Raw genomic sequence first — 26,885 nt, 5'->3', positions numbered from 1 at the left:
TATACTCTTTGAGATGATAGTCTCGTCTACCCCTGGGATCAACCATGGATCCATTGGTCCCAGTATTTCTCTCCATTTAATAAACTATCGAATTGGTCTCTAATCTCTTGTCTTGCTTCTTTGGCATTACAATTTGAGAAGAGAATGTCAAAACTGTGACTGCTTTTTTGCATAGAATTTTACAACTCTTGAAGATATGCATATATACAAAACAAATTTCATGGCATGTTGAAAGGCAAGTATTTATTTGCCTTAAAATTTCTGTGTGATCACTGGATTTCTACTCTGCAGGTACTGTGTACCTTACCAGCTTATTAATGAATTAAGAATAAACGATCACTATATTTATTTACTGAAAGTTCAAGAAGTTAAGTATTTTCAACAAAAGTCCAAGATCTCACTAAAATATTAAAATTACTCTATTTAAAACCCATTGCTGGAAGCACTAAACTTTGAAAAATATTGGCCTGAAATTGCTAGAACACTTGGCTCTTCAGGAATTTTGTATAGGTCTAACAATGCAATGCACCTGCTCAAGGAACTCCAATGGCTTCCCATTGCCTCTAGGGAAAAAAAAAAAAAAATATATATATATATATATATATATATACATACATATATATATGTATGTATATATATATATATATATATACACACACACATACACATATATACACATATACATATTCACACATACACACACATATACATACATACATATACACACACACACACACACACACACACACACACACACACACACACACATTTCCTGCAAAATCGCATCTAGGCTGTTGCCACATACATATTCCTCCTTCTCCCAAACTCTTTCTTCAATTCAACCTGTCCTAGCAGACTCAATATTGTTGCCACATCATTCAGGGCTGTCCTTCATACTCAGAATGTTCTGCTTCCTCATCTCTACTTCTTGGAGAACAGCTAGATCTCTTCAAAGTTCAGCTCATGTTACCTCCTATAGAAAATAGTTCGAAAATATGTTAATACATGAACTCCTTTAGATATTAATCAATAGTAGGCTTGTAATGTAGATAAAGACAACTTGATTATCCAACCCCTCAGGGAGAAAAAAAAAAAAAAGATTATAACATTTTTCTCCTTAGGGCGTAATATATTATGCAATGATAAGCAGTTTTAGGATAAATTCATAGACATAAATCAGGACATAATCATCATCAGGACATAAATCTTTGGAAGTTATTATAGAAAGACCAATAGCTGTATCCAGAATTGAACTAAAGTTGTCTAGTTAGCCCTTGGGAAAGTGTACATTTCTTTTTAAATGACCTTAAGTTTCTCCCTAAATCAATACCCAGCTTTATTCATGGTTATTCTGTGTGTGATCCCAAAGTACTGGGGGTCATGATATATCATAATTTCAGAATTACACTAAAGTGATTAGAGAGAAGTGTGATGGATGTAATCAAGCTGAAACGCATCCCATGTGAGGAATTCTGCAGAAGTATAAAAAATGTCATCTGATAAATGTATTTCTAGAAGAAAGGAGTTTAAGTTATTAATTTAAAGATGTACAAGAGATAACTGAGATAACTGAAGGGTAGGGCCTGACAGATAGTAAGCATTTAATAAATGTTTGCCTACCAGCCCATAGAATTTAGTGGTATCCAGTCAACATCAAATGAATTAAAGCAATCAGGACTGATGATGACAGGGGAAAAAATGGATGGGAGTCAAAGAAGAAGGAATGACACAGGTGGTCTATAATCTGTACTACTGGAGATCACTGATCCATCATGGTATCCCGAAATAATATCACCAGTGATAGACTGGAAAACTGTAGTGTTCTTTTCTCAAATATAATCGTTCTCTGGGAGCAGGTTTCTTGGGGGGCTTCTGGAGGCAGCCTTAGTTTCAGTTCAGAGTAATAATCACCTCACATGCAGCCAGGAGTTAAAGTCCAGTCATTTATTGTCTCTTCTGGTTAGTTTTCCTTGGTTCCAAGAGCTCTTGTTGCTAGTCCTTTGCCTCTGCCAGCTTCAGCCTCCAGCTCTCTCTGAATCCTGGCTCTCAATCTCCCCAAATGACTCCTGGCTGAGGCCCCAAGAGCTTCTTATATGCAGGTGTGAACTCAAAGGTTGTTCCTCCTCCGAGGGTGGGATTGTGGGAGCTGTGACTTGTGAATCTCCTCCACTGAACTTGTGAATCTCCTACTAAATCCTGACTTGTGAATCTCGAACGCTAATGTGTGAACTAATGTGTGAACTCTTAAAGGTGTGAAAGGTGTGAACTCTGAACTAGAGAAATGCTAAGCACGATGCTAAAATTAGACAACTGACTTATCACTTTGTAAGAATCCTAACAGAAAACAATAGGTTTATAGCCATGGTTTTATCTTCATCAATTGATTAAATTATGTTAGCTTTACCTTTCTTATCTTCCAGAGGAAGATTTGGATTCAGACGGCCATCAAGGTCCCTTTTTGCTTTTGAATTATAAGCTCCTGAGATTAACACATACAAAACAAATATTTCCATGATGTTTCAATAAATCAATGTTAACATGAATTGGTCATACCAGTAGAAAATAGAGACACTGATGAAAGGAACAAGTAGATCAACATTTTTTGGAAGTTTTTGCTTTGTTCCAGTCTGCCCAACTTTGCTGTTACTCCCCATATCACTCCACTTACTTCAGTCATGGCCCTACCAATAGTAAGTTGCCACGATATATAGTTTAATTATACACACAGACTGGAAACTGAACCATGGATAAAATTTAAGAATTCCTAAAGGAATGACTTTCCAAACCAGACAAATTTATAAGGCCTGCCTCCAAACTCTTCGGAGTTAAACTTATCTAAAGAAATAGGAGTGACAAGTATTGCTCTAAGAGTTACAAATTTAGGGTATGAAAAATATGCAACATGTATGAATGTTTATAGACTTTAATATATTTATGCTTGTAAGATTGACAAGGGGAAAATCCCTTACATTTCTAGTTGAAGGTAGTCAACTTACATGAATGACAAGGATAAAATCTTTCATATTTTTACTTGAAGATAGCAATAGGGAAATGGTGTCAAGGACTAGTTATTATCCACGGATGGCATGAGGGAAAGACTCGCATAACAGGTGCTGATGCAGCATGTATAATTCTAGACTGGATTGTGATTCCTTGACAGCCTATTTCACAGGGGGCAGATTTCGGTGGTTTTATAATCGGAGATAATGTGTAAATTCACAATGAGATGATGTCAAAGTATCAAAACAGAGGAATGAGACTCAATATTTTCTCTGACAGTTTCGTGGTATATACTAGATTTCAAAGCCAGTGAGGAAGCTATCTAACTGGGATAATAAGGATTTCTCATTAAAAGAAAAGTTGAAAAAATTCTTTCAGATATTTTGGAAGATTTCCCTCATCTTTCACTTTTTCCTTCTCTTCCTCTCTCTTCAATTTTCTGTTTCTTTTCCTACTTGCCCTTTTTTCTTATCACCTCCATACTTCCTGACTCCCTCATTTTTCTTCCTTCCTTCTCTATCTACCATATTGGTCTATCTACCATATTTGTCTACTTACCTATGATCTAGCTACCTGTCTATCAATCTTTCTAGACTTCATAGAAAATATGGAACAAAATATCAATGTGTTTTAAATGTATTAACCTTATTTTGTTAAATTTTAGACTACCATTTTGTTCTATTTGTTTCAGCAAAATGTAGTGAGACAATGAGGAGTCTTAGGATAACTGATCTTAAGGCTAGGGGAAATTGGATTTAAGTCCTGACACTGGGATGTACTGTAATAATTTACATATTGGTTGTGTGACCCTGGGAAAGTCACTTGCTTGTCAGTACTTTCAGGCATCTATACAAAATCATAAATCATAATCACCAAAAACATAAGAATAGAGGAATATAAGATCTGACTTCATAAAGAGAGTTCCTCACAGGTAGTAACCTATTTTGCATATTCTCAATATTAGGGTTTTATTTAAAGATTTGCTACATATCATTTTTATTTCATATTAGCATTCTTTAAGAGTATTAAGTTTATGATATATGAAACTTCTGTGATTTCATGAGAATGTGGAACACTCCCTATCAATGTAGATTGCAACTCATCTGTAGATCAAATAGTTATCGGATCATGGACATACAAATGGAAAGTGTCAACCAGTCTACCCCCTTCATTCTCAAACAAACAGAAGTTTCAGGAAATTAAAACGATTTGCCCACAGTTACAGAAGTTGCAAGTGGCAGAATTCAATTTAAAGGCCGATCACCTAATTGCAAATGTATTGATATACATTGCTTTGTCTGTTTTGCTTTCCCACAGCTCCTTGTAGCATCTCAAGATAAGTACTGGGGATTTGCTTGAAGAAAATAGATATTAAGTGTTTAAGTTATGGAATGAAGGTGTACCTCAGCATATTCTCCACCATGACATGCAGTTTGGATAAAGGGAAATTTAGAATAACAAATAGGCAATAAGAACAGTACAACCAATGTGATGTCATGCTATGTATAAAGTCAGAAAGAGCTGGGATACATGCTTTTTCTGGCATTTATTAGCTGTCTAACTCTAGACAAGACAATCATGAAATTTCTCAAAAAAGTTCCAAGGATTTATCTACTAACAAACAACATAATATATGATTTTTAGAAGGTAGGATTCTTGCATTAAAAGATTTCCACATTTATAAGAGCACAAATTATTCATTAATGCACCATGCACAGGATCTGAGATAGTCGGTAAAGAAATTATTAACTACAGGTTATTTTCTCCAGTGATAATATTTCATAGCCTCACATTTAGGATCTATACCACTTTTCCAACAGAAATCTCTCTAAGCCTTTTCTATTCGGGAGTTTTCAGACATCAGTCATTGAAGCTTCCTTTTCCTTAGTCTATCAAAGGAAAAAGGTGAAATGGGATTTCAAGATACAATATTAAATCAGATTTGAAGGACACTGACATTAAAATAAATCACATGACATTCTGTCTCTGTCTCTGAGGTAAGACACTTGGAAATCATTGTCAGTCAAAATCAAAATCACTTACTTAACTCTGCTTCTTTGAACAAATAGAATCAGACATAGTCAGGAATCTAATTTCTGAACAGAAGTTGCAAGCTAAGAAATGAGGCAATATTAACTGGCTTAGAATTAGGGTCCATTGAGTAGGATGGGGTTACCTAAAGACAAGTGATGGAAAGAATTGTCTGTTTTCTTACCTCCACCTAGAACCTTGAAGAATCTGCAAATGGACTCTTAATTTTTCAAACAACTAGTGAATTTAACAAAAGTCTTTTCATTAGATGTATATATTTTCTAACTTTGTAACTTTTGAGGGACATAACATAATGAAATTATATCTCTGTGGGAAGTTGAGCTTTATTTAATTATTCCATTTTTTTTTCTATTTTTAGAATGCTACCCTATGCTAGATTTGTAATGTCCAATGAACAATTGCACATTAATCATATTCATGCAATATCTGATTTCATAGAATTTATTAATTATAATTTGAATCTCCACAGTGTACTACAACTACAAATTATTTATTGCATTCTATCTCATCTCATATCCATCCTGTGAAGAACTTAGTGAATATATTCTGAGACAGAGGAAAATTGTCTTAGACTTAAGTGACTTACTAAAGATAATTTGAATCTAAGATATTGGACTTTATGCCCATCTTCCTTTCCACTCTACGTGTGTACTTTTATAATGTCTTTTCAACTTCTGTTCTTCAAAGACAAACTTTTCACATTGTTAGTACTGCTGTTAGTATTAATAGAAATATTGATTATTTCTTTTAATAAGAGATTTAATGAATGTACCCAAGAACACAAGAGAATATTCCTGGCTCTCATATGACCACCAAAATATTAATACCAAAGTAGTTAAATGTCCTTTTAAGTTTCATTTAACTACATAGAATAAAATGTGAGAGGAAAAAAATTACCCTTGGAAAATTGAAATTGCTTTTGATGATCTCATCCCTCAAAAGTAAAAGCCCACATAATACCAACAATCTTCTAGAGATATTTTATGCTTGCAAACCATGCAATACTATAATATCATAAGAAGTAAAGATGGGATTCACTCTATGAGTGTCTATGAGCCTTACTAGGCTTTAATTCTGACTCTCCCAGACCTTCCTATCAATATCTTAGAAATCTCTTTGCTTTGGGAATTCATTCTACTCTGGACCTCACAACATTACATATATCCTCTACTCTGTGGCTTCATCCTAGGATTTATTGGCTCCCTACAGAGCATTCATTTAAAAAATATCCAAGATAATCATGTCTTCATTCCTATTCAAGGCGTCCTGGATCTTTTCTATAATGCCTGATATTGAGTAGCCAAATCTCTTCTCTCCCTGACTCCTTTTCTTTGTCCTTTTATGCATTGTCTTCCCCATTAGAGTATAAGTTCTGTGACAACAGCGACTTTCTTTCTGCTTATATCTATATTTTTTGGCACTTATAGTGTTTAATAAATGTTTATTAATCTGTTCCTTGACTTTACCTAAAAAGGTAATTTGGAAGCATGAATATATTGTAACATATATATTTATCATTTCATATATTTTTTGAGTTCCCAGTAACTCCTTCTTCCCTTGAAGATCTGTATCCATTTAGTAGCTTACAACTGAGGGAACTGAAAGGATATGTGATTTTTTGAGAATCACACAGAGAATATACATCCGAGATGAAACTTGAACCTAGGTTCTTCTGACTGCAAGATTTTTATCTAACTACATGCTATTTCTCATATTAGCAACCAAGAATTGTGCAAGAACAGCATTAAGAAGAAATATGATCAGAAGCAAAGTAAACCTATCCTGTAAGGAAAAGAATTGATGATAACTTTTTATTTGACTGGTGACTTCACAATGTTATCAGTGTTGGAGGAAGGATCCTAGAACATCTAGATATACATGCATTAGAAGACCTCAGGATGGGAAGGAATGAATAGATTGTAAACTGTGTAACTGGGAGTGTACATAACGATGAGATTACCAATCTATTAAATACTATACTTTAAAGAAATATAGCATATTTAAAGGAGGAAAAGTTGTTACATGATGTTTGCATTTCTTATGATCACAGTGAATCCCAGATCTCATTTTACTATCCACTTACTCACTAAATGTGAATATCTTATTAAAATTATGATAAGAATAAATATCACACTACAAAAATACTAATGAAGATAATGTGTAATAAATTTGTTGGAGGATTAAATGATTTACATACTCATGTTCCTAATTAATGTCTCTGAAGAGAATCCAAAGCTTTATATCCAAACAACTAGTTTTATAAATAATATCATCAATTGATATTTATTGACAAAGATCTTTATGATATCTTTTCAGATTCTTTTTGAAAGTCGTCCAGTATGCTAGTGATTAAAACAAAGAAAGTAGAACTTGTCTTTAGCCAACAACTACATTATCTGTACAATTTCACAGATAAAAAAAATTTCAAAAACATCAACAATAGAAAATCCTTTTTCACTTCAGGTATGAGTTTTATTTTTGTTTATAACTAAGTCAGAAGTTGCTTCAGGATCTAATCCACTAAAGGACTTATCCACCCACCCTCCAATCAATCCTTACATTTTTTTTCTGCAATAGCCTTTTGAAACAGTTACATAAGGCTAAAAAACTCCCGTTAAAAATGAGGAAAGTGGGGTTCAGAAAAGTTAAAGGAATTCATCTGTTTGAAAAAAGTTGGGAGGTTAGATGCTGCTTTTAGTTTGACAACAATAAAAACTTAAATGCAATCTGTTTATATTTTAACTCAGAGGACAGAAAATTCTTTAGGACCTGTCAGCATCTGCTGCTTTTAGGGATATCTTAAAAAGAAGCAGGAATATGGCAAAAATGGTGCTGAAGATATTTTCCAGCTCTTTCTAGGGACTGAGACTAAAAAAAATGCATTTACCCTCACTTTCAAAATAAGAAATAAATGCACAATTATGTTGCAAGCTAGCAAAGATCTTACAGCTCATTGAATCCAACTTCTCATTTTACAGGTGAGGAAGCTCAAATCCAGGGAGGTTAGGATAGAAAGAAAGACTTGGAAGTCAGACAACCTGAATCCATTCCTTGATCAGCTACTTATAACCTGTTTGACTTTAGGAAATCCACTTACCCCTTCCCTGGGCCTCAGTTTCCTTATCTGCAATATGAAAAATTTGCATAAGTTAGTTTGTGAAATCCCCCTTCTCTCTAAATCTGTAGTCCTGTGATATTGGAGGTGGCAACTTCTATGACTCTCAGTTGTCCATTTGTAAAACAGATTTGATTAGATGGACTCTGGGGTCCATCCCAGCTCTAAATAGAATTCAAAGGTTAGCAGAACTAATGATTCACTTCATTCTCTAACTCCAAACCCAATATCTTTTTACTATACCATATTTGAAAAGATTCCAAATTGATATCATCCAAAATTTTAGGAAAGGACTTAGTAGTTAAAGAGTTTAGTAGGAGATAGGGGCATATCTGACTAAACCTTTTGAGGTGGGGAACAATTCAACCATTATGTATGGGTTTCCCCAGCCTTTCAGATGGTACTCTCCTTGACTACTAGGTTGCAGGACTTGAGAGTTTTTTACAATTTGACAAGATGAACAATCCATGCTTGTCCAATTAGGCAGACACTTCAGCCATGGCCTTTATTAATGCAATCTGCAACTGAGCAAGGGCCTGCAACCAAGTGGGCCAGAAAAGATGTCAAAGCTGGGGAGAGAATACTAATTACCTTTGGAGGGAAATGGAATTCAGTGTTTAATAATACAATTTCATTGCTTTCTTATCTGCGTCTCTGCTGTGAATTGTTTTCCATTCCCAGGGTCTTTCAATCTTCTCTCTCTTCATGGCATTTGCTATTATAATCCCCAAACTGAAATGCATTGTCAGAACTGTTGGGTACTGTCATGCTATAAGATTGTATTAATACTTAATTTGGGAGATGTATTATATTCTAGCATTAAACCAATAAAACAAGTAAAGTGCTGTATTTTTTTAAAGCCTCGTCTTCTTTAGAGCTTATTGTCATAAAATGGCTTATTCTGCACATCATGACCCACAGTTATTATTTCAGTTCAGACTGGATTTTTTTTTTATTTGAAAAAAGTACAAATAACTAATTATGTCTACAAATATAAGCTGATGTAACTGATAGATTTGTTGGTATATAGTTTCTACTGGACTTATTAGAATGGCAATACTATTTAGTTGATATTAATACTAGTAAAGCAAAGTTTGGTTTAATTTTTGGCACTGAGGCATTTAATGGAGTGTGGAAGACCAAAAAGGAATAAAAAACAGAGAGAGGAATTGTAGAAATATTGTGAAATTATCATGATCATGGTCATGAGTGGTCTCTTCACCGAGTTAGGATAGGGTTGATGTTTAGCTCTAATACTTATGCACATGGGATACTCCTGATAAGTAATAACTCGAGTCCTATTTTTTACCACTCATGACCCATTTTCACCCAAGAAATTTTTATCTGACCTCAGATAGATAGGTAGATAAAAGAGGTATTTAAATTAAACACTTACCAATAATAAATCACAATTTTGCAACCCATTCATTGTTACAAGACTCCATTTGGAGCCAGTTTAAGAAGTTGGGCTTTAGAGCAATAAGAATGTATACTTGCCAGGGAGTCAGGATGCAGTGAGGAAAATTGAGGCAAAAAGGATAAGTGACCTGAACAGGGTCGTACAGCTAATAAGTATCTGATGCTAATTTTGAACTCAGGAGGATGAGTATTCTTAACTTTAGCCCCATCACTCTGTGTACCATGGTGCCCCTAACATAGAATTCAAGCTCCTTTGTGAAAGAAACAATTTTTCATTGTTGTTGGTTTTCTTTTTAAAATTGTATTTAATTTAATTTTGTTTTGTTTTGATTTTGCCTTTATTTGTTCCTCAGCATTTAGCATAGTATCTAGGACACAGGCTGATTTGCAGACTGATATAGCTTGGCAGCTGCATGATGCTGAAGCTACTGTGATGATTTCTTACAAAGCTAGATGTCTGCTTCCCTAACCAGGGCATACATGGAAATACCATATCATTGCCAAGGGTGCAGGGTGATGTTGCATGGATAGTTATCAGGTGAATTTTCTAAACTCTTTCTCTATAGCTCAGGTATATCATAGGATCAAGGAAAGGAATAAAGCCTTACTTTTTGGGGAAGAAATGGAAATTCACTATAAATATTACCACAGCTGGTATTTTCCCAAGCCTTAACTAATCTAAACCCATGTATTTGTTTAACTATTTAAAGGAGCTAAGATGTTGTAAAGGTAAAATGCAAGGTATAATGAACTGGAAAACTTGCTAGTGGGGTGAATAAATGAGAAGAATACTAGAAGCAATGTATGTTATACTTCCCATTCACTATGTGACTGGGGGGCACTTATTAGAATCTCCAAATGAAAGGAGACCACAGTAGGATTCAAAAGAAAGGACATTGGATTTTTGGGATAGCTCAACTCTGCAATATACTTACTATGTGATAAAGTTAGGTGGTAGAGTGGATAAAAGTGTAGGCCGGAGGTCAGGAGCCAAGATGGCAGAGAGTAGATAGGTCTTTGTGTGAGGTCTTCCTGGCTTCCCTCAGATCAACACCAGACCAAGCTCTGTAGGGGTTTTGGAGTTACAGAATCTACAAATTTTTGGAATGTAATAAATTTCCAGCAAAAGATATTTAGAAGAACCTCAGGAATGGTCTGTCTCAATCAGATATGTGTGTGTGGCAGAAGTAGAGAGAGGAGCACTTTGAAGCTAGTGCAGGTGCAGCATAGTGCAGAGCAGGGAAAGCAGGGACAGAGAAGCTTCTGTGTCCTGGAGGAATCTACTGGGAGGTTCGTAGCCAAAATACAGCAATGTTTGTTACTCTATCCTGGTTCAGAAGCCAGTGGATCAGCAGACTGGCTGTGAGACATCTAACACAATTACAGAAGCCTCTGAACCACAGCACAACAAGTGGGAGTTGGCCACACTCACCTAGCAGGAAAAAGAAACAGGCAACACTGGTTATTAAGCAAAAGCTGCTGTCACCTATAGAAGAAGCTTAGGATAATCTCCACTTTGCCCTAAGAGTGGATCGTAACCTTTAAAAATGAGCAAAAAAGCAAAAAGAGCTCTGACCCATGGATAACTTTTATGGAGACAGGGAAGAACAGATTTCAAACTCTGAGAACGCTTAAAGGCAAAATATCTCCACTTGAAGCCTCAAAGGGTGATATAAGTTGGTCTCCATCTAACAAGACTCTCTTGAAAGAATTCAAAAAGGATCTTAAAAGAGAGTTAGAAAAAACATGGGGAAAGGAAATGAGAGCTGGAAAAGAAAACACAAAAACTGTCTGAAGAAAACCAATCCTTAAAATTAGTTTTGGTAAAATGGAAAAAGAAAATAACTCCTTGAAAAATAGAACTTGTGAAATGGGAAAAAATCCAACAAAGCAACTCATTTAAAGGTTCAATAGGCCAAATGCAAAAGGAGATAAAAAGCTAGCTGAAGAAAATAATTCGCTAAAAATTAGAGGATAGACATGAATGACTCAATGAGACATCAAGAATCAGTCAAGCAAAAAAAAAAAAAAATTAGAAGAGAATGTAAAATACTCATCAGAAAAAACAACTAACCTGCAAAATAGGAGATATAATCTAAGATTCATTGGCCTACCTGAAAAGCATGATGACTAAAAAGGCCTAGACAACATCTTTCAAGAAATCATCAAGGAAAACTATCCTGATGTCCTAGAACCAGAGGATAAATAGCATTGAAAGAATACACCAATTACCCCCCTAAAAGAGATTCCCCAAATGAAGACTCCAAGGAATATTGTAGCTAAATCCCAGAATTTCCAAAAACCAAAAACAAGACCATTAAGAGTTGCATATGACTGAAATGAATGATCAAGAAAACAAACAAACAAAAAAACCCAACAATGTGATATTGGGAAAATCAGTCCATCTGATCATAGAATTTGTATTGAAAGAGATATCAGAGGATATCAAACTCAATTCAAAGATAACCACAATTTTCTCTTTGAGAGATCTGATAAGCAATCAGATCTTACTTAGCCTGAAGACTGCTTTTGAGAGAGAACTAGTTTTTCCCCATGGAAAGTCTATTTCATTTTTATGTATTGATAGGAATTGTTTTTGTTTATTTGATTTTTAGATGGCAAATCTCATCCTGTTACTCTGTCACCTCTCCACTGCCTATGAAGTATGTCAAGCATGTAGAGAGGCCAGCTGCAGGAGAGAATTCTAAGCTCTGAAGTTGGGGGTAAGGAGAAGGAATCCACTGAGATGATCTTCCAAGAATGTACTTTTCATCACAAAACAGATTAACTATGTAAATAAAAGGTAGATAAGAGACAGTGAATTACTGTTTCCCCTTTTTGACCTTGGAGTTCTTCTGATATAGCTGCCTCTACCATTCCAGGGATGTCTCTCTTCATCATTATCACTGTTTATCTATCTTTGCTGACAATTTTCTCTCTTTGTTGAAATACTTCTTTTTACCTGAAGACATCATGGTACCTAAAATTTGTAATTCTACTAGAAACTTGTAATAAAAAATTAATTTTTCCAATTAACAGGAACATTTATTTTCTATCCCTCCACTGCCCCCCCCCCCCAAATGAAATAGAAAACCTTTCTAACAAATTTGCTTAATTAGTTACAAATTTAGTTAGCTTTTGGTACTTATAGATCAGGAAAAAAACAAACAAAAAAAACCAATTAAATACCCATCTAGTGAAGTGAAATTCACCTGAATGTGAAAGAAGAAAATCCTTAGGTCTATCCAGAGACCTTGGAGTTTTACAGCTGGAGGTGATGTTAGGGAAGATGCAAGTAATCATCAAGAAACAGAAATTTAAAGATAGGAAGGTTGCATGCCTGAAGTGCACACAATAACTTGGTGGCAGAGCATTGACTATTTACATTGCACTGTAACTCAGATTTGTTCTGTTGTCTTTTTGTTTCCTGCTTCAATTGTAAAGTTGGACATCTCCTTACTACATAGGATCATGGTTGCTAATATCAGTCAGTTCAGGAAATTTTTATTTAAACATATAGGGCATTCAATAAATATTTTAATAATTCATTAAAATTTTTATTAAATATTATTTTGATTAAGTATTTCATTTACAAGGAAATGTGGCTAACTATGTATCTCCCATTCATATAGCTTTTTGAATTTAAGTGTATTAGAGACACTTGAATCATGAAGTTCAAAAGATATAAAGGACATTGTTAGATGGAAAGCAGGAAGGCAGGCAGGAAGGAAGGAAGGCAGAAAGAAAAGAAGAATAGAAACAAGGAAGGAAAGATGGAAAGAAGGACAGAAACAAGGAAGGAAGGAAGAAAATAAGGAAGGAAGGAAGGAAGGAAGGAAGGAAGGAAGGAAGGAAGGAAGGAAGGAAGGAAGGAAGGAAGGAAGGAAGGAGTGGAGCAAGGGTGGAAGGAAAGAGACAGAAAGAGAGAGAGAGAGAGCATTTGTTAAACAATTAGTATTAGGCACTTGGGTAAGCATGAAGATATTGGAAGAAAAGAAGGAAGAAAAGAAAAAAGAAGGAAAAAGACAGAAAAATGAGAGCACATTCATAAAACATTTAGTATTAGTCAGGCACTTGAGTAAGCACAAAAGATATATGTAAAAGCAAACAGTCTATTTCTTAAAGAAGCTTAACAATCTAATTGAAGTATGAAGATTATGGTCACAGGAGAAAAAAGTATCGAAAGTTTCAATACTATTATACAAAAGAAAATTTTCTGCATTATATTAACCTAAATATAATGAATTTAATGACCCAATTGGATTTCTCTGATATTGCCTGGCGGGAAAAAGTGATCTCTTCTATAATGACATACCAAATATTATTATTGTCATATGTGACATGGCAGGGAAAACAATAATTATATGCTATTCATTTCATTGATATAGCATGAATTATTGATAGGGAATTACTAAAGACTAAATCAGGAAATTCCCACACATTTTTGAGTCATGATAAGACCAATTATTAATGATAGATTTAATGACATAAGCTCTGTTCTTAAATAGTTGTGAGGAATATGATATCCATTCTATTAAATACTTATTAAGCCTTTACCAGGTACATTGCAGGACAACTAGGTAGGACACTGGATAGAATACCAGGCCTGATGTTAAGAAGATTAATTTTCTTGAGTTCAAATCCAGCCTTAGACACTTAATACCTTATGGCCTTGGGCAAGTCACTTAACCCTATTTGCCTCTGTTTCCTTATATGTAAAATGAGTTGGAGAAGGAAATAGCCAATCACTCCAGCATCTTTTCCAAGAAAACTCAAATGTCACAAAGAGTTGGACACACGGCTAAAAGGACAGTAAAAGTAACAGGTGTATTGTACTGTACTAGTCTCTGCAGATGTGAAGATAACAAAAAAATAGTACAATCACTACTCTCGAGGAATCATCAAATACTATAGCTAAGAATTGCAAGAGACTTTACAAAGCAGCAAGTTCAACATGTGTAGGAACAAAAAATTCCCTTGAACAAAAGATTGTGGTAGGGAGCAATCATCCTTGTTTTGAAAACCTTGAATGAGAGAAAAATCTACTATTTCCTGAAGTAGACCCTATCATTTTGAATTAATTATGGTCGGGAATATATCCAAGATATAACAGATCTTTCTAGTTTTGAGGTAAAGTCTTTTATTTACTCTATAAGAAGATGTCTTGTTTACAGACTATATTATTTTAATGGGCCATTTCTTAAACCCAAATCACTCTGGCTCTTATTGATTAGACAACATTGAGTCCCTGCCTAAGCCTCAGTCATCTTGGGAATGGATAAACAAATATAAGTATAATCTTCTAATAAAAGGCTATTATGCCATAAAAATGACAGAATAATTTACAAAAATCAAAGAAACTAGGAAAACCTCGACCATATAATGCAGAGTGAAATAAGAACCAAGAGAATTATTGGCCCAAACTAGTATCCTATTAACTCACAAGTAGATTTTGGACTTGACTAAAACCATAGGATTTAAGACTCAGAAATCATCCCTTATTTTATAATTGAGCAAAATGAAGTTCAGATAAGTTAAATAAATAGTCTAAGACCACACTGGTAATGGATATTAGAAGCAAAATTTCAACCAAGGTCTTTGGCTGCAACTACTTGGTATCAAAGATAAATAATTGAAGGATAATTGAACAAAGGATTTTGTGAAAATGAGATAAAGATTGTGTAGAAAGAAATAGGACAGATAAGTGGGAGTTAGAAAAATCAGGAAAGTTGTTATAGAGGAAGTAAGTCTTGAGGGATGGCAAAATCTAAACAAGCTAAAAAGAAGAAAGAGAAATTTGTGGTAGAGGATCAGTATAATCAAAGGTAGCAAATGTTCTTTCTCTTCAATGAACAGCTGGCACATTCAACACAGCTCAACTTTGCAGTGTTAGAGCAGAGGGCAAAGTGACTCCTGAATATGCATTAGTATCTTTATAAACACGTTAAAACAATTTGGAATGAGATGAAATGTACTGTCTCACAGCGATCTGTTTCATAAACCTCATTAGTTAACTAATTGGATGACCTCATGCCATTTTTTCCACATGGTTAAGACATAACCTTTCCCCCTCTCAGCTCTGAAATGAATATTTTCATGGATTTTAAAGTATGGATGTGTTCCAAAAAAACTTGTTTTATCTGAGCATTTTTGGATATTAGACTGTGTTCATCATACTGGAGAACAGAATGAAAAAAATAAAAAGACAGAAAAAGATACCTTCGATCAGACAATTAGTTGAATGCTTATATAGGAATCAAAGAAGTATTTGGATAAAAACCAAAAGCAAACATACAGAAAATAAACCAAAACCAAGTTTGAACATTGACCATTTCTCACTATGGGTTAAAAAGTAAAAAATATTGAAAAAAATTATACCAAATCAACATCATCTCTTCATATTTCCTACATCATTTTATCTATATTGTTTATCCATTCAAACATATTCTCTCACATATAATATCTATGCACTGATATTCATTATTTCTGTACCTTCTCTGTAACCTACTCTTCTTCCAAGCTTCTAATAATTGCTGACAACACTACCATTCGTTCCTCTCTGTCACCCAGGCTCCCGAAGTCACTGTCATTTTTACTTCTTTGTTCTGATTCACTCTATGATATGGCATAAATTCTCCTCTTTATTAGATAGTAAGCACTCTACTTCAAATCATCTCAAACTGGCTCTTGCAGTCACCTCCTAATGAGTCATCTTGTCTCAAGTCTCTCCCCTTTCCAATCTATTTTTCAAGAAAGTTGTCCAAGGTATGTAAAGTTAGACTTAAAGGTCTGACTTATTCCATGATTTCAAAACACAAGGAATTCTAGTCACTCCCTTTTACCTTTAGGACCAAACACAAACTTCTCTCTTGGGCATTTAAAGCTATTCTTCTTCTTTTCCAGTTTGCCTACAAATGACTCCTCACTTTCACTTCCATTATTCGATCACACTGACTTACTCGCTGGACTTCACCCTTGATACCATTGCCTCTGATGGGATTCTGAGTGTCGACCTTAGCCCAGACCTCGAACCTAGCCCCGAACCCCATGGAATCATTAATCATGGGTCTTACTGAAACAATGAACAGGTCAGCAAACTCTGTAACCATATCATCAGGTTACCACATGATAGTTACCATAAAACAAACATAGATATCAGTCGTTAACAAAGTAGAATCAACAGGACACAGAAGAGACCACTGGACAACAAACCCAACAAATCTTTCCCTTGACATGGCAATTCCTGTGCATTTCCCCTCTTCTTTGCTGTCCTTGGGTAATCTGATAATATCATGTTATCAATTAATTCAATTAATTATTATCATTAAAATGCAATTAATAATTAATATTAATGATAATTTCATTATCATACATTAATACTTTCTAATGGATTTTTCTATATAATTCGGGGTAACCACATGCAGAGTTCCACTAAGGCTTTAGGACCTCCCCACAATAGCAAGCTTTAAATTTAAGGTTAAAATGCACATCTCTTGTGATGTAAGCAGAACATTAACTCGATAAATATCCTTGTGCTTTTGACTCTGGGAGTTTAGTCTGATCACTGAGTTTGCAAATCTTTGCATGGGTTAGAGACTGTCTGAGCCTGAATTCTTTCAGAGGACACATACCTGATAACATATTTCTGCTTCCTCTCTGCCATTGCCCTAGTCATTCCCCTTTGAAGAAACACACTCCCTGTTCCTTTCTTACTCTTGGGAGTTATAACTCAACCCAAGCATCTGCAATATCTCCAAAGCTCTCCCTCAGCCCTGGCCCTGTTGTTATTATCTTCTCCACAAGTAACCTTTTATCAACTTTTTATACCTTCAGTATACATATGTAATATCAATATCTGCATATGTACACACATGCTTTTGTGAATATAATATGTATTTTGTGTGTATAATTCTATCTATGTATACATAAACAATATACTTTAATTTACAATAGAGTGCATATAGATTATGCATACATGCATGTGTGTAAGAATACGTGTATATGCATGTGTGTGTTTTAGACACATAAATTTACAAAATACTATATATGCATGTATGTGTTTTAGACACGTGTCTAAAACATTGAACATGTTGTCTTCCTTGAAAGAAGGTAGGCTGATTTATATTTGCTTTTATTATGTGCTTGAAAAATAGTAAATACTTAATAAATGGCTGATATCTTCTGGATTGCTTAGTTTCAGTCAATTCAAGTCATTAAGCATATATGAAGCCACTATAAGTAGTAGTGTGCCAGATGTTGGAGGTATAATGACAAACACAATATAGTCCCTGCCCTAAGTAACTAGCAACTTACTGAAAGTAAATAACACATGCACAGATAAGTAAATATAAAATGAAATAAAATAATAATAATTTGGGACATGTAGAACATTAACAATGTGAGTCATTGAGAAAATTTTCTTGTTTTGGCTTTAACTTGAGTTTAGCTTTGAAAGAAGAGATTTTAAGATGAGAAGGCAAGAAGATAGAGGATTCAAGATTTGGTAGGTAACAGCAAAAGTTTGGTGATAGGAAATGTATAACATTTCTTGCACAAAGTAGGCATGCAAGTTATACCCAAAGAAAGAACACTGGGAAATGAATATAAACTATTTGCATTTTTGTTTTTCTTCCCAGGTTACTTCTACCTTCTGAATCCAATTCTCCCTGTGCAACAAGAGAACTGTTCAGTTCTGCACCCATATATTGTGTCTAGGATATACTGTAACCTATTTAACATGTAAAGGACTGCTTGCCATCTAGGGGAGGGGGTCGAGGGAGGGAGGGAAAAAATCGAAACAGAAGTGAGTGCAAGGGATAAATGTTGTAAAAAAATTACCCTGGCATGGGTTCTGTCGATAAAAAGTTATTAAAAAAAAACAAAACAAAACAAAACAAAGTAGGCATGCAAGAAATCATAGAATCTTAAGAGTTTGGAAGAGTTCCCTAAGGTTAACTGGTTCAACCCACACTTAATAGGAAACCCTTCTAGAAACTCTCCAATTAGTGGTCAACTGGACTAGTCCATTTTACTTTTTAATAACAATATTTATTAGAAATGTGGCTCTAATAATGAGTCAAAAAATTGCTCCTTGTACCTTTGACATAATGGTCATTGAAATCTAGCAAAATCAATATAAAGACTTTCATGTACAAGTCCTTCAAATTTTTGTAGATGGTTAAAACATGCCCCTTTATATCTTTTCTTCTATTATTACCCTGACAACTATCATCTGATATGTTATCATTTAATAACTTGAATTAAATTAATTTTCAAGAGAACAAGCATTGACCAAGGACTTGCCTAAGGAAATAGGGGAGTGCCAAAAAGTTATCGAACTGTGCATACCCTTTGATCCAGCAGTGTTTCTACTGGGCTTATATCCCAAAGAGATACTAAAGAAGGGAAAGGGACCTGTATGTGCCAAAATGTTTGTAGCAGCCCTGTTTGTAGTGGCTAGAAGCTAGAAAATGAATGGATGCCCATCAATTGGAGAATGGTTGAGTAAATTGTGATTTTGAATGTTATGGAATATTATTGTTCTGTAAGGAATGACCAGCAGGATGAATGCAGAGAGGACTGGCGAGACTTACATGAACTGATGCTAAGTGAAATGAGCAGAACCAGGAAATCATTATATACCTCAACAACTATACTGTATGAGGATGTATTCTGATGGAAGTGGATCTCTTCCATAAAGAGAGCTAATTCAGTTTCAGTTGATCAAGAATGGACAGAAGCAGCTACACCCAAAAAAAAGAACACTGGGAAATGAATATAAACTGCTTGCATTTTTGTTTTTCTTCCCGGGTTATTTATACCTTCTGAATCCAATTCTCCCTGTGCAATAAGAGAACTGTCCGGTTCTGCACACATATATTGTATCTAGAATATACTGTAACCTATTTAACATGTAAAGGACTGCTTGCCATCTGGGGGAGGGGGTGGAGGGAGGAAGGGGAAAAATAGGAACAGAAGTGAATACAGGGGATAATGCTGTAAAAAATTATCCTGGCATGGGTTCTGTCAATAAAAAGTTATTTAAAAAATAAATTAAATTAAATTAAAATTAAAATTTTAAAAAAAGGATAAAAAAAAAAAAAAAGGAAATAGGGGAGTGCTCAATCACTGGAAGATTCCAAGAAGTAGCTGGAGAACCATTTGCCAAGAATGTTATGGATTGGTCCTTGATGAGATCTATTTTGAACTAAATAGCCTTTCCCATCCCTTTAAAATCTGTATTCCTATGAAAAAGTTTCATAATATGCCTTTAAATACATTATGAGTGGCAGGTAGGACAGAGCACTGAGCCTAGAGTCAGGAAGATCTGAAATTCAATCTGACCTCAGACATTTAGTAGCCAGGTGATCCTGGGTAAGTCACTTAACTCTGCCTCAGTTTCCTTATCTGGAAAATTATCTGGTAAATGAATTAGCATACCGTTCCAGTATTTACCAAGCAAAACAACAAAATAGCAGCAGCAACAACCACAAAATCAAAGAAAACCAAATGTAGTCATAAAGAATCAAGCATGACTGAAAATGACTAAACTACAATAACAACAAATTTATTAACATACTCTTATTCAGAAAGCAATTATTTAGGTCACTATATCGGATGTTAAGAATAAAATGATAAAAATCAATCATTCCCTATCTTTAAAAACGTTATATTCTGTCAACATAAACTTTTTACATGTACTGTTATATTATAGATTTTAAGAACATTCTTTGGTCTCTCTTTACTCTCTGAAGTAAAGTCACTTTAAGTTCTTCCCAACTCTTTGAATATGTGCAGTTCAGAAAGACTCAGCACCTATCAGTGGCAGGAAATAGGCTATTTGGGTGAAGATTGCATCTTTTTTCAAAGAGAAGGGAAGTTAATAGAAATGAACAGACACTTTTACACCACAGGAAAAACATTTCTGGTTTTAAAGCCTGGCCTAAACCCCAGCACTCTCTGTTCTTATACTTGCAGCATGTAATGCTGCCTAACAGAGTGATAAGATAAATGGAAACACTTGTCTGTGAAACGATTTTTGACTGAGAAACCTGTTTACAGATTACTCAATGAAATTCAAAGCTGGACTCAGGGCACAGAAGAATAATTGACCAGTGTACAAACAGAAATGCGCTATATGAGGTTTATGCCAGTTGGACATTTTGTCCTGATCTGAAAAATATTTCCCTTTCATAAAAATAACTACCCCTTTCCCAGCTACCACTATCCCCATATGTAAGCCCATCGAAGAAAACAAGAAAGGTTAAAATGGCAAAAAAGAAGAGAAATCCTAATTAGTATATGCCATCTTCATCACAAATGACTGCTACCTATTCAGGCAATTAATCTTCCTGTGAATTTATCATTTAATTTTAGAGTAGAACCTCATTAATATTAATTCTACATATGAGACATTGGGAATTTGTGATGTCAGATAATGGCTGAGCCATAATTCATCTTTGCCCTTTGGAAGGAAAAAACAAAACAAAAATAGGGTTTGCTGAGAAAATTAAGCATAAACAAGTCACTGGGGCATCATATAGCCACATGCTGCCAGCATAAGCCCTCAATGTTTTACCAGCAGATTAAAATATAATTGAAGAATGTTTAATAAAATGTATTAAAATAAAATACAACACAGATAATGCTAATTTGTAGGTTTTTTACATCACCATGTGAAAAGTAAGGATTAATCTCTATGTTTATTTGACACCTTTGGTTCCATGTAGTTCTTAAGGGCACAGACTGGATCTGTCATTAGCATATCCACATAAGCAGATTGGCCCCTTCTCTGCTAGTGATACTGAATGTGCTGATGAAAGTAATGAGAAATTAAGTGAGTCACTGTAGAACACAGTGTCAATATGTGGCAGAAGCAAGATTTGATCCACAACTTCCTGGATCCAAGGTCAGCCTACTCGTCACTATTGCAAGTTGTGTCTAATTCACAAACTTCTATGGAGATTTTGACTTCAGAAAATTTGCTTTCAAGATGTAATTGATTGCAGACAACAGAATTCAATTCCTCCCTCCTTCCCTCTCTTCCTTTCTCTCTCCCTTCTTTTCTCCCTCCTACTTCCCCCTTTCCATCTCTCTTTCTTCCCCTTCCCTTCCCTCTCCTCTCCTCTCCTCTCCTCTCCTCTCCTCTCCTCTCCTCTCCTCTCCTCTCCTCTCCTCTCCTCTCCTCTCCTCTCCTCTTCTCTTCTCTTCTCTTCTCTTCTTTTCTCTTCTCTTCTCTCTCCCTCCTTTCCCTCTCTTCTCTCTCTCCCTCCCCCTCCCCTTCCCTTTCTCTCCCTCTCTTTCCTTAATCTATAATTGACTTTTCATTAGCATTGGTTCAGCATCCAACCAAACTGGAACACTGAAGTTGTGACACGTGAGAGAGAAATTGCCTCACCTGATGAAAAAAGCATGTTTGAAACTTTTTTTCCAAGTAACTTTGGTGACATTAGAGATTGGATTAGCCTGATCTAGATTCTTCTTAATCTTTCAATGAATCTGAAATCCTTCTTGGTTCCACTTTGATGGTCTCACAGGAAAAACTGTCAAAGCAGTACTTTGTCTTATTTCATTTTTAGAAGCCTGAATAAAATGTACCTTTTTACTTGTCACAGCAACTGGAACTTTTGAGTCATTTATACTAGGTGATGGCAGTCTCCTCTCAGTTAGTTTAGATGGTATTAGGCTCATAGCTGGAGGTTGATTGCGTAAAACTGATGTGAGGCAGAGCTGGACAGTCTCCTTCAAAGCTTTCAACTGGGACTCCTGGGGAAAACAAAGAGGCAGCAAGAACTTAAAAAATGAGTCTAATCAATTGGAATAATCCTATACTCATTCACTCCATGACTATAAATTAAATACTTAATGACAGTCATATATTTTTAATTAAAATTGAATCAACCAAACATGCTTTTTTAAATAACTGCCCCATGAATTTTAGGTCATGCTGTGGGGCTCAAGTAGTCCGGAAAATTCATAATTTAATTCTCTTGTGCTGACATAGAGTTATGAAGTTGAAAGAATAACAGATAACTAAATAAAAACATTTTATATTTACAAAAAGCTAAAGAGTTTTTTTTTTATGTTTTAAGGGAAGTATTTTTTTTTAAAGAATATTCTTGTTTTACAGATGAGGGAAATGAAAACCCAAGCATGAAATCACACAAATAGCAAATAACAAAGCCAGGACCTTGATCTACATCATTGGATGGTAAAATGATTACTTTTTGTCATTCTATGTTAATATGGGAACTTTCTACTTGATGTTTGTCTTTGGATAGCCATAGATAGCATCACATCTGCTTCAAATACCTATACCGATTGGGTTATCAAGCAAACATTACACCCTTTTAGCCCCAATATTGATAAAGATTTCCTTCACACAAAGTAATAGAAAATGGGACCTCATGTCAAAGAATTCTGCAGCAGTGACATATTTTAATATAGACCAAGTGTGGTTAAATGCATAAAGTATCAGGAGACTAATCATTGTGTGAGAATGAGTAATATTCTGACAGTCTTCAATAACTTCTGCCTAGGGCTAGAGGGAAGAGCAATGGAATCCTCTCAAAGCCGATATTTAAAGGGGCCAACAATGTCTTTCATTTCCCATTCAAATAAAGTCATTGAACTAGACTTCAACATGCCCTTAAGTCCCTCCTTTTCAGCTTTCTATTGGGTGTTCCCTTTTCCTATTACACTGTATGAGCCTGTAGATCAGCGCTTGTCTGTTCATTAATTATATCCTAAACACTTAGCACAGTGTCTGGCACATAATCATCACTTAAAAAATATTTACTAAGAGAAAATAACAGTCCGTTGTAGTTAACACACCGAGGTAGAGGTTTGATGGCATTAATTATACTTTATGTCTCTCTACTGCCCACTTCAGACACTACTGATCCAATTCCTGGTCAATCTTGGCCACGAATGGGAGACCAATAACAACTGAGCCAAGAAAGACAATGGCTGACTTTTACCTGTCTCCTCAATGACAGGCCAAAGTCACTTCACATTTCAAATACCAGATAATTAATGCTTGTATCTACAGCATGTGTGGGTAGTGGTAGGAAGAGAGAAGCCTTTGCATTTCCTTATTAGGCTTTCTGTGAGTTCCTGGGCCTACATAGAGCACTAAGTAAAAAGGGTCTTCATTTCCCCCTCCATGGGTACACAGAAAGAGAGAGCAGTGCTAGAAAGTCCCTGTCTTTTTATTTTCTTTCTCATAATTGCGTGGGGGTAGAGGAAGAGTAAAAGACAGAAGGAAGTAGGAAAATGCTAATTATTATAATATGTGTAAGCACATAAAAGGATTTTATTATATAAGCAATATATAGCTAAAAGATATCCTGTTCTCAATAGAAAGGGGGCGAGAAGGAAATTGTGCTCATTATATTCATATATATGAGCTTGAGTCCATATACCAACATCATAATCAGAAGTTTTCCCTCAGGGCAAGATTTTACTAAGACTATAAATACATGATAATAAGAATTCCCATTTGGAGAGTGTTTTAAGGTTTACAGAGTGTTCTCCTTACAACAATGCCATTAGGTAGACAGTACAAGTATTATTAGTCCCATTTCTATTCATATCAAAACTAGGGTTCAAAAGGATTATGTGACTTATGCATGAAAACATAACCCAAAATGATCCGAACTGGAATGCTAATTCAGACACTGATGTTAAATCCTGGGCTCTGTCTACTCCCAGGCTCAGCACTTGCATACCTCATTTTACTGTGCTTCAGAGAGTGTGTCTTCTTACCACTGAAAGTCTGTGGAAACCTCGCCACTATTTTCCTACATCACATGCCTGTATTATGTGTCTGTGCCACATTCCGGTAACTCTCATAATATTTCAAATTTTTTCATCATTGTAATTATTTTATCTCTATTATGGTGATCTGTGATCAGTGATCTTTGCTGTTACTATTGGAATTATTTAGATGTGTCATCGACCACACACCCATCTAAAACGGCAAATGTAAATGATAAATCTGTGTGTGTATTCTGACTACTTCAAGAACTGGCCGTCTCCTTTCTCAGTCCCTGTCCTCAGGTCTCCTCATCCCCGAGACACAACAATACCAAAGAATATTATATAAACTTAGTTGAAAAGCAGCAGAAGGGTTTAGAAGATTGACTTTAATTTTGAAAGAAGTTCTATTGTGGAGAAAATGCTATCAAAAAACACTGCATGTTACAGAGAAATCTTTCATGAAAGGGAGGATCAATTGATGTGGCAAACTTCACTGTGCTATTTTAAGAAATTGCCACAGTGACTCCAATCTTTGGCAATCATTACTCTGATGAGTCAGTAGCCATCAATACTAAGGCAAAAGATTCCACCAGCAAAAATATCATGATTTGCTGAAGGTTCAGATGTATAATATATGTGTGTGTGTGTGTGTGTGTGTGTGTGTGTGTGTGTGTATGTATAAATAGATGCACATGAGTGTATGTAGATATATGTATATAAATATTTCTAAACACATACATATTTATAGAGAGGGAAAGTTGTTGATTGAATAAATTGATCCAGTTGCCCCACGCCATTTAAAGAAAATGATGATATTCTGATATTTTAATAGTATTTACCATATATTAAGCACTTAATAAATATTTGCTAACTTAATAAAGTGAGAATAAGTCTATATCAATCAAGATAAAATATGAAAAGTTTTGGTGTGAAGATACTAATAGGAGATTCAGATTGGCTGAAAAAACACAATAACATCTGATAAAACTTCACTAAAACAGCAGGCCCATAAAAAACTGGGAGTTGTAGAAATTCTAATTACAGACTTGTTTCAAGGTTCTGGTGATGGAGATGAAAAACATTTGTGTGGAGGGAACATAGCAAAGCCAAAAAGAAGCTCTAGTCCAAGGGCAAATAGAAAAAGAACACATAGAAAGGAGATATTAAGGAGAATCAACAAAAGTAGAAAACTTAGTTGACACTATCCATCTCTTCAAGGACTGAAGAAACTTCTAAAAGAATTAATTTCTTGCAAAATCTTGTGTTCCAAATTTTCCTTCCCTTCCTCCCTTAGATAGCAAGTAAGTCAATACATGTTAAACATGTTAAAATATATGTTAAATCCAATACATGTATACATATTTATACAACTATCTGCTGCACAAAAAAGGGAAAAACTGAGAAAGAAAACAAAATGCAAGCAAACAACAACAAGAAAGTATGAAAATGCTATGCTGTGAACCACACTCAGTTCCCACAGTCCTCTCTCTGGGTGCAGATGGCTCTCTTCATCAGAAGATCGTTGGAACTGGCCTGAATCATATGATGCTGATTCCTAACCCAAATGTTTCTATTTTTTGCCTCTCCACATTCCCAATAATCAAGAAATTAGATATAAATTTCAATTTAGTCAATTTAGTTAGTTAAAAGTTGTACATTTTCTTAACTAGGAACTTAGTTGACATCCCCTCCAACATTCGCTATTTTCCTCTTCAATCATTTTAGCCAATCTTATAGGAATAAAATAATTTCTAATCAATAATTATTTATATCATATTTTCCTAATTAATAATGATGATTTTGATACCATCTCTAGAATTCTCCAAAATGCCATATTCAAAATATGTGACAACACTTAGTGAATATAATATAATATAAAGGGGATGAGTTCAATCTGTAACTTATTCCACCATTCGTAAAACTGACTTTTTACTTGAGACATGAATCTTCTAGATTTTATTATTCATCCTTGCTCTTCTTTCCCAAATGATACACTTTGCTGACAAAACATTTTTCTTTTCTCTTCAACAAACTGGCAGGGAATTTCTGCATTGAAACATTTTCTTTCCCTTTCACTTAAGAATCACATCATAGCTCATATTTCATCTAGGGACCGTGTGCTACAAGATCTCCCATGTCTCACTAATATGACACTTAGTGTTTGAGTTAATTCACTTTCTAACTTGGCTATACATATCTAACAGAATATTATACAACAGCATATCATCACACAAAGAGTAACTAACCCATAATAAATGCGATAAGACAAACCCTATGCCCAACACCCTCTTGCTTTCTACATTCTTAATTTCTCAACTGTATCTTCAGGTCCTTAATGATAATGGTCTTATATGGTTCCCTTATAGCCCCTATAGTGTTCAGCATGGAGTCTTAGATAGTTATGTTCTTTAAAAATTGCTGAATAGCACTTGGCTCATATTTGTTGCATGCAGTGATCCTGCTTTCCATTACAGATGTGTGTGTACACATACATGTGTTGTGTATATGTGTGCTGTAACCTTCTTTAGTATACCCCTCC

At 35.0% G+C, this 26,885-nt stretch overlaps 1 protein-coding gene across 2 annotated transcripts in view; it reads right to left on the bottom strand.

The window, feature by feature from the left end:
- The window catches only part of LUZP2 (leucine zipper protein 2), a 705,018-nt gene that overhangs the window by 103,551 nt on the left and 574,582 nt on the right, over nt 1-26,885 (bottom strand). For both annotated transcript variants that reach the window (XM_051965657.1, XM_051965656.1), the window contains exon 9: nt 22,184-22,351. In XM_051965657.1, coding sequence (XP_051821617.1) covers nt 22,184-22,351 — 168 coding nt within the window. The remainder of the gene's footprint in view (nt 1-22,183; nt 22,352-26,885) is intronic.

The sequence above is a fragment of the Antechinus flavipes genome, chromosome 6 (genome assembly GCF_016432865.1).
Source record: "Antechinus flavipes isolate AdamAnt ecotype Samford, QLD, Australia chromosome 6, AdamAnt_v2, whole genome shotgun sequence".
Taxonomy (NCBI): Eukaryota; Metazoa; Chordata; class Mammalia; order Dasyuromorphia; family Dasyuridae; genus Antechinus; species Antechinus flavipes.
The sequence above is the reverse complement of the archived record's forward strand: the minus strand, read 5'-3'. Positions and strand labels throughout refer to the sequence as shown.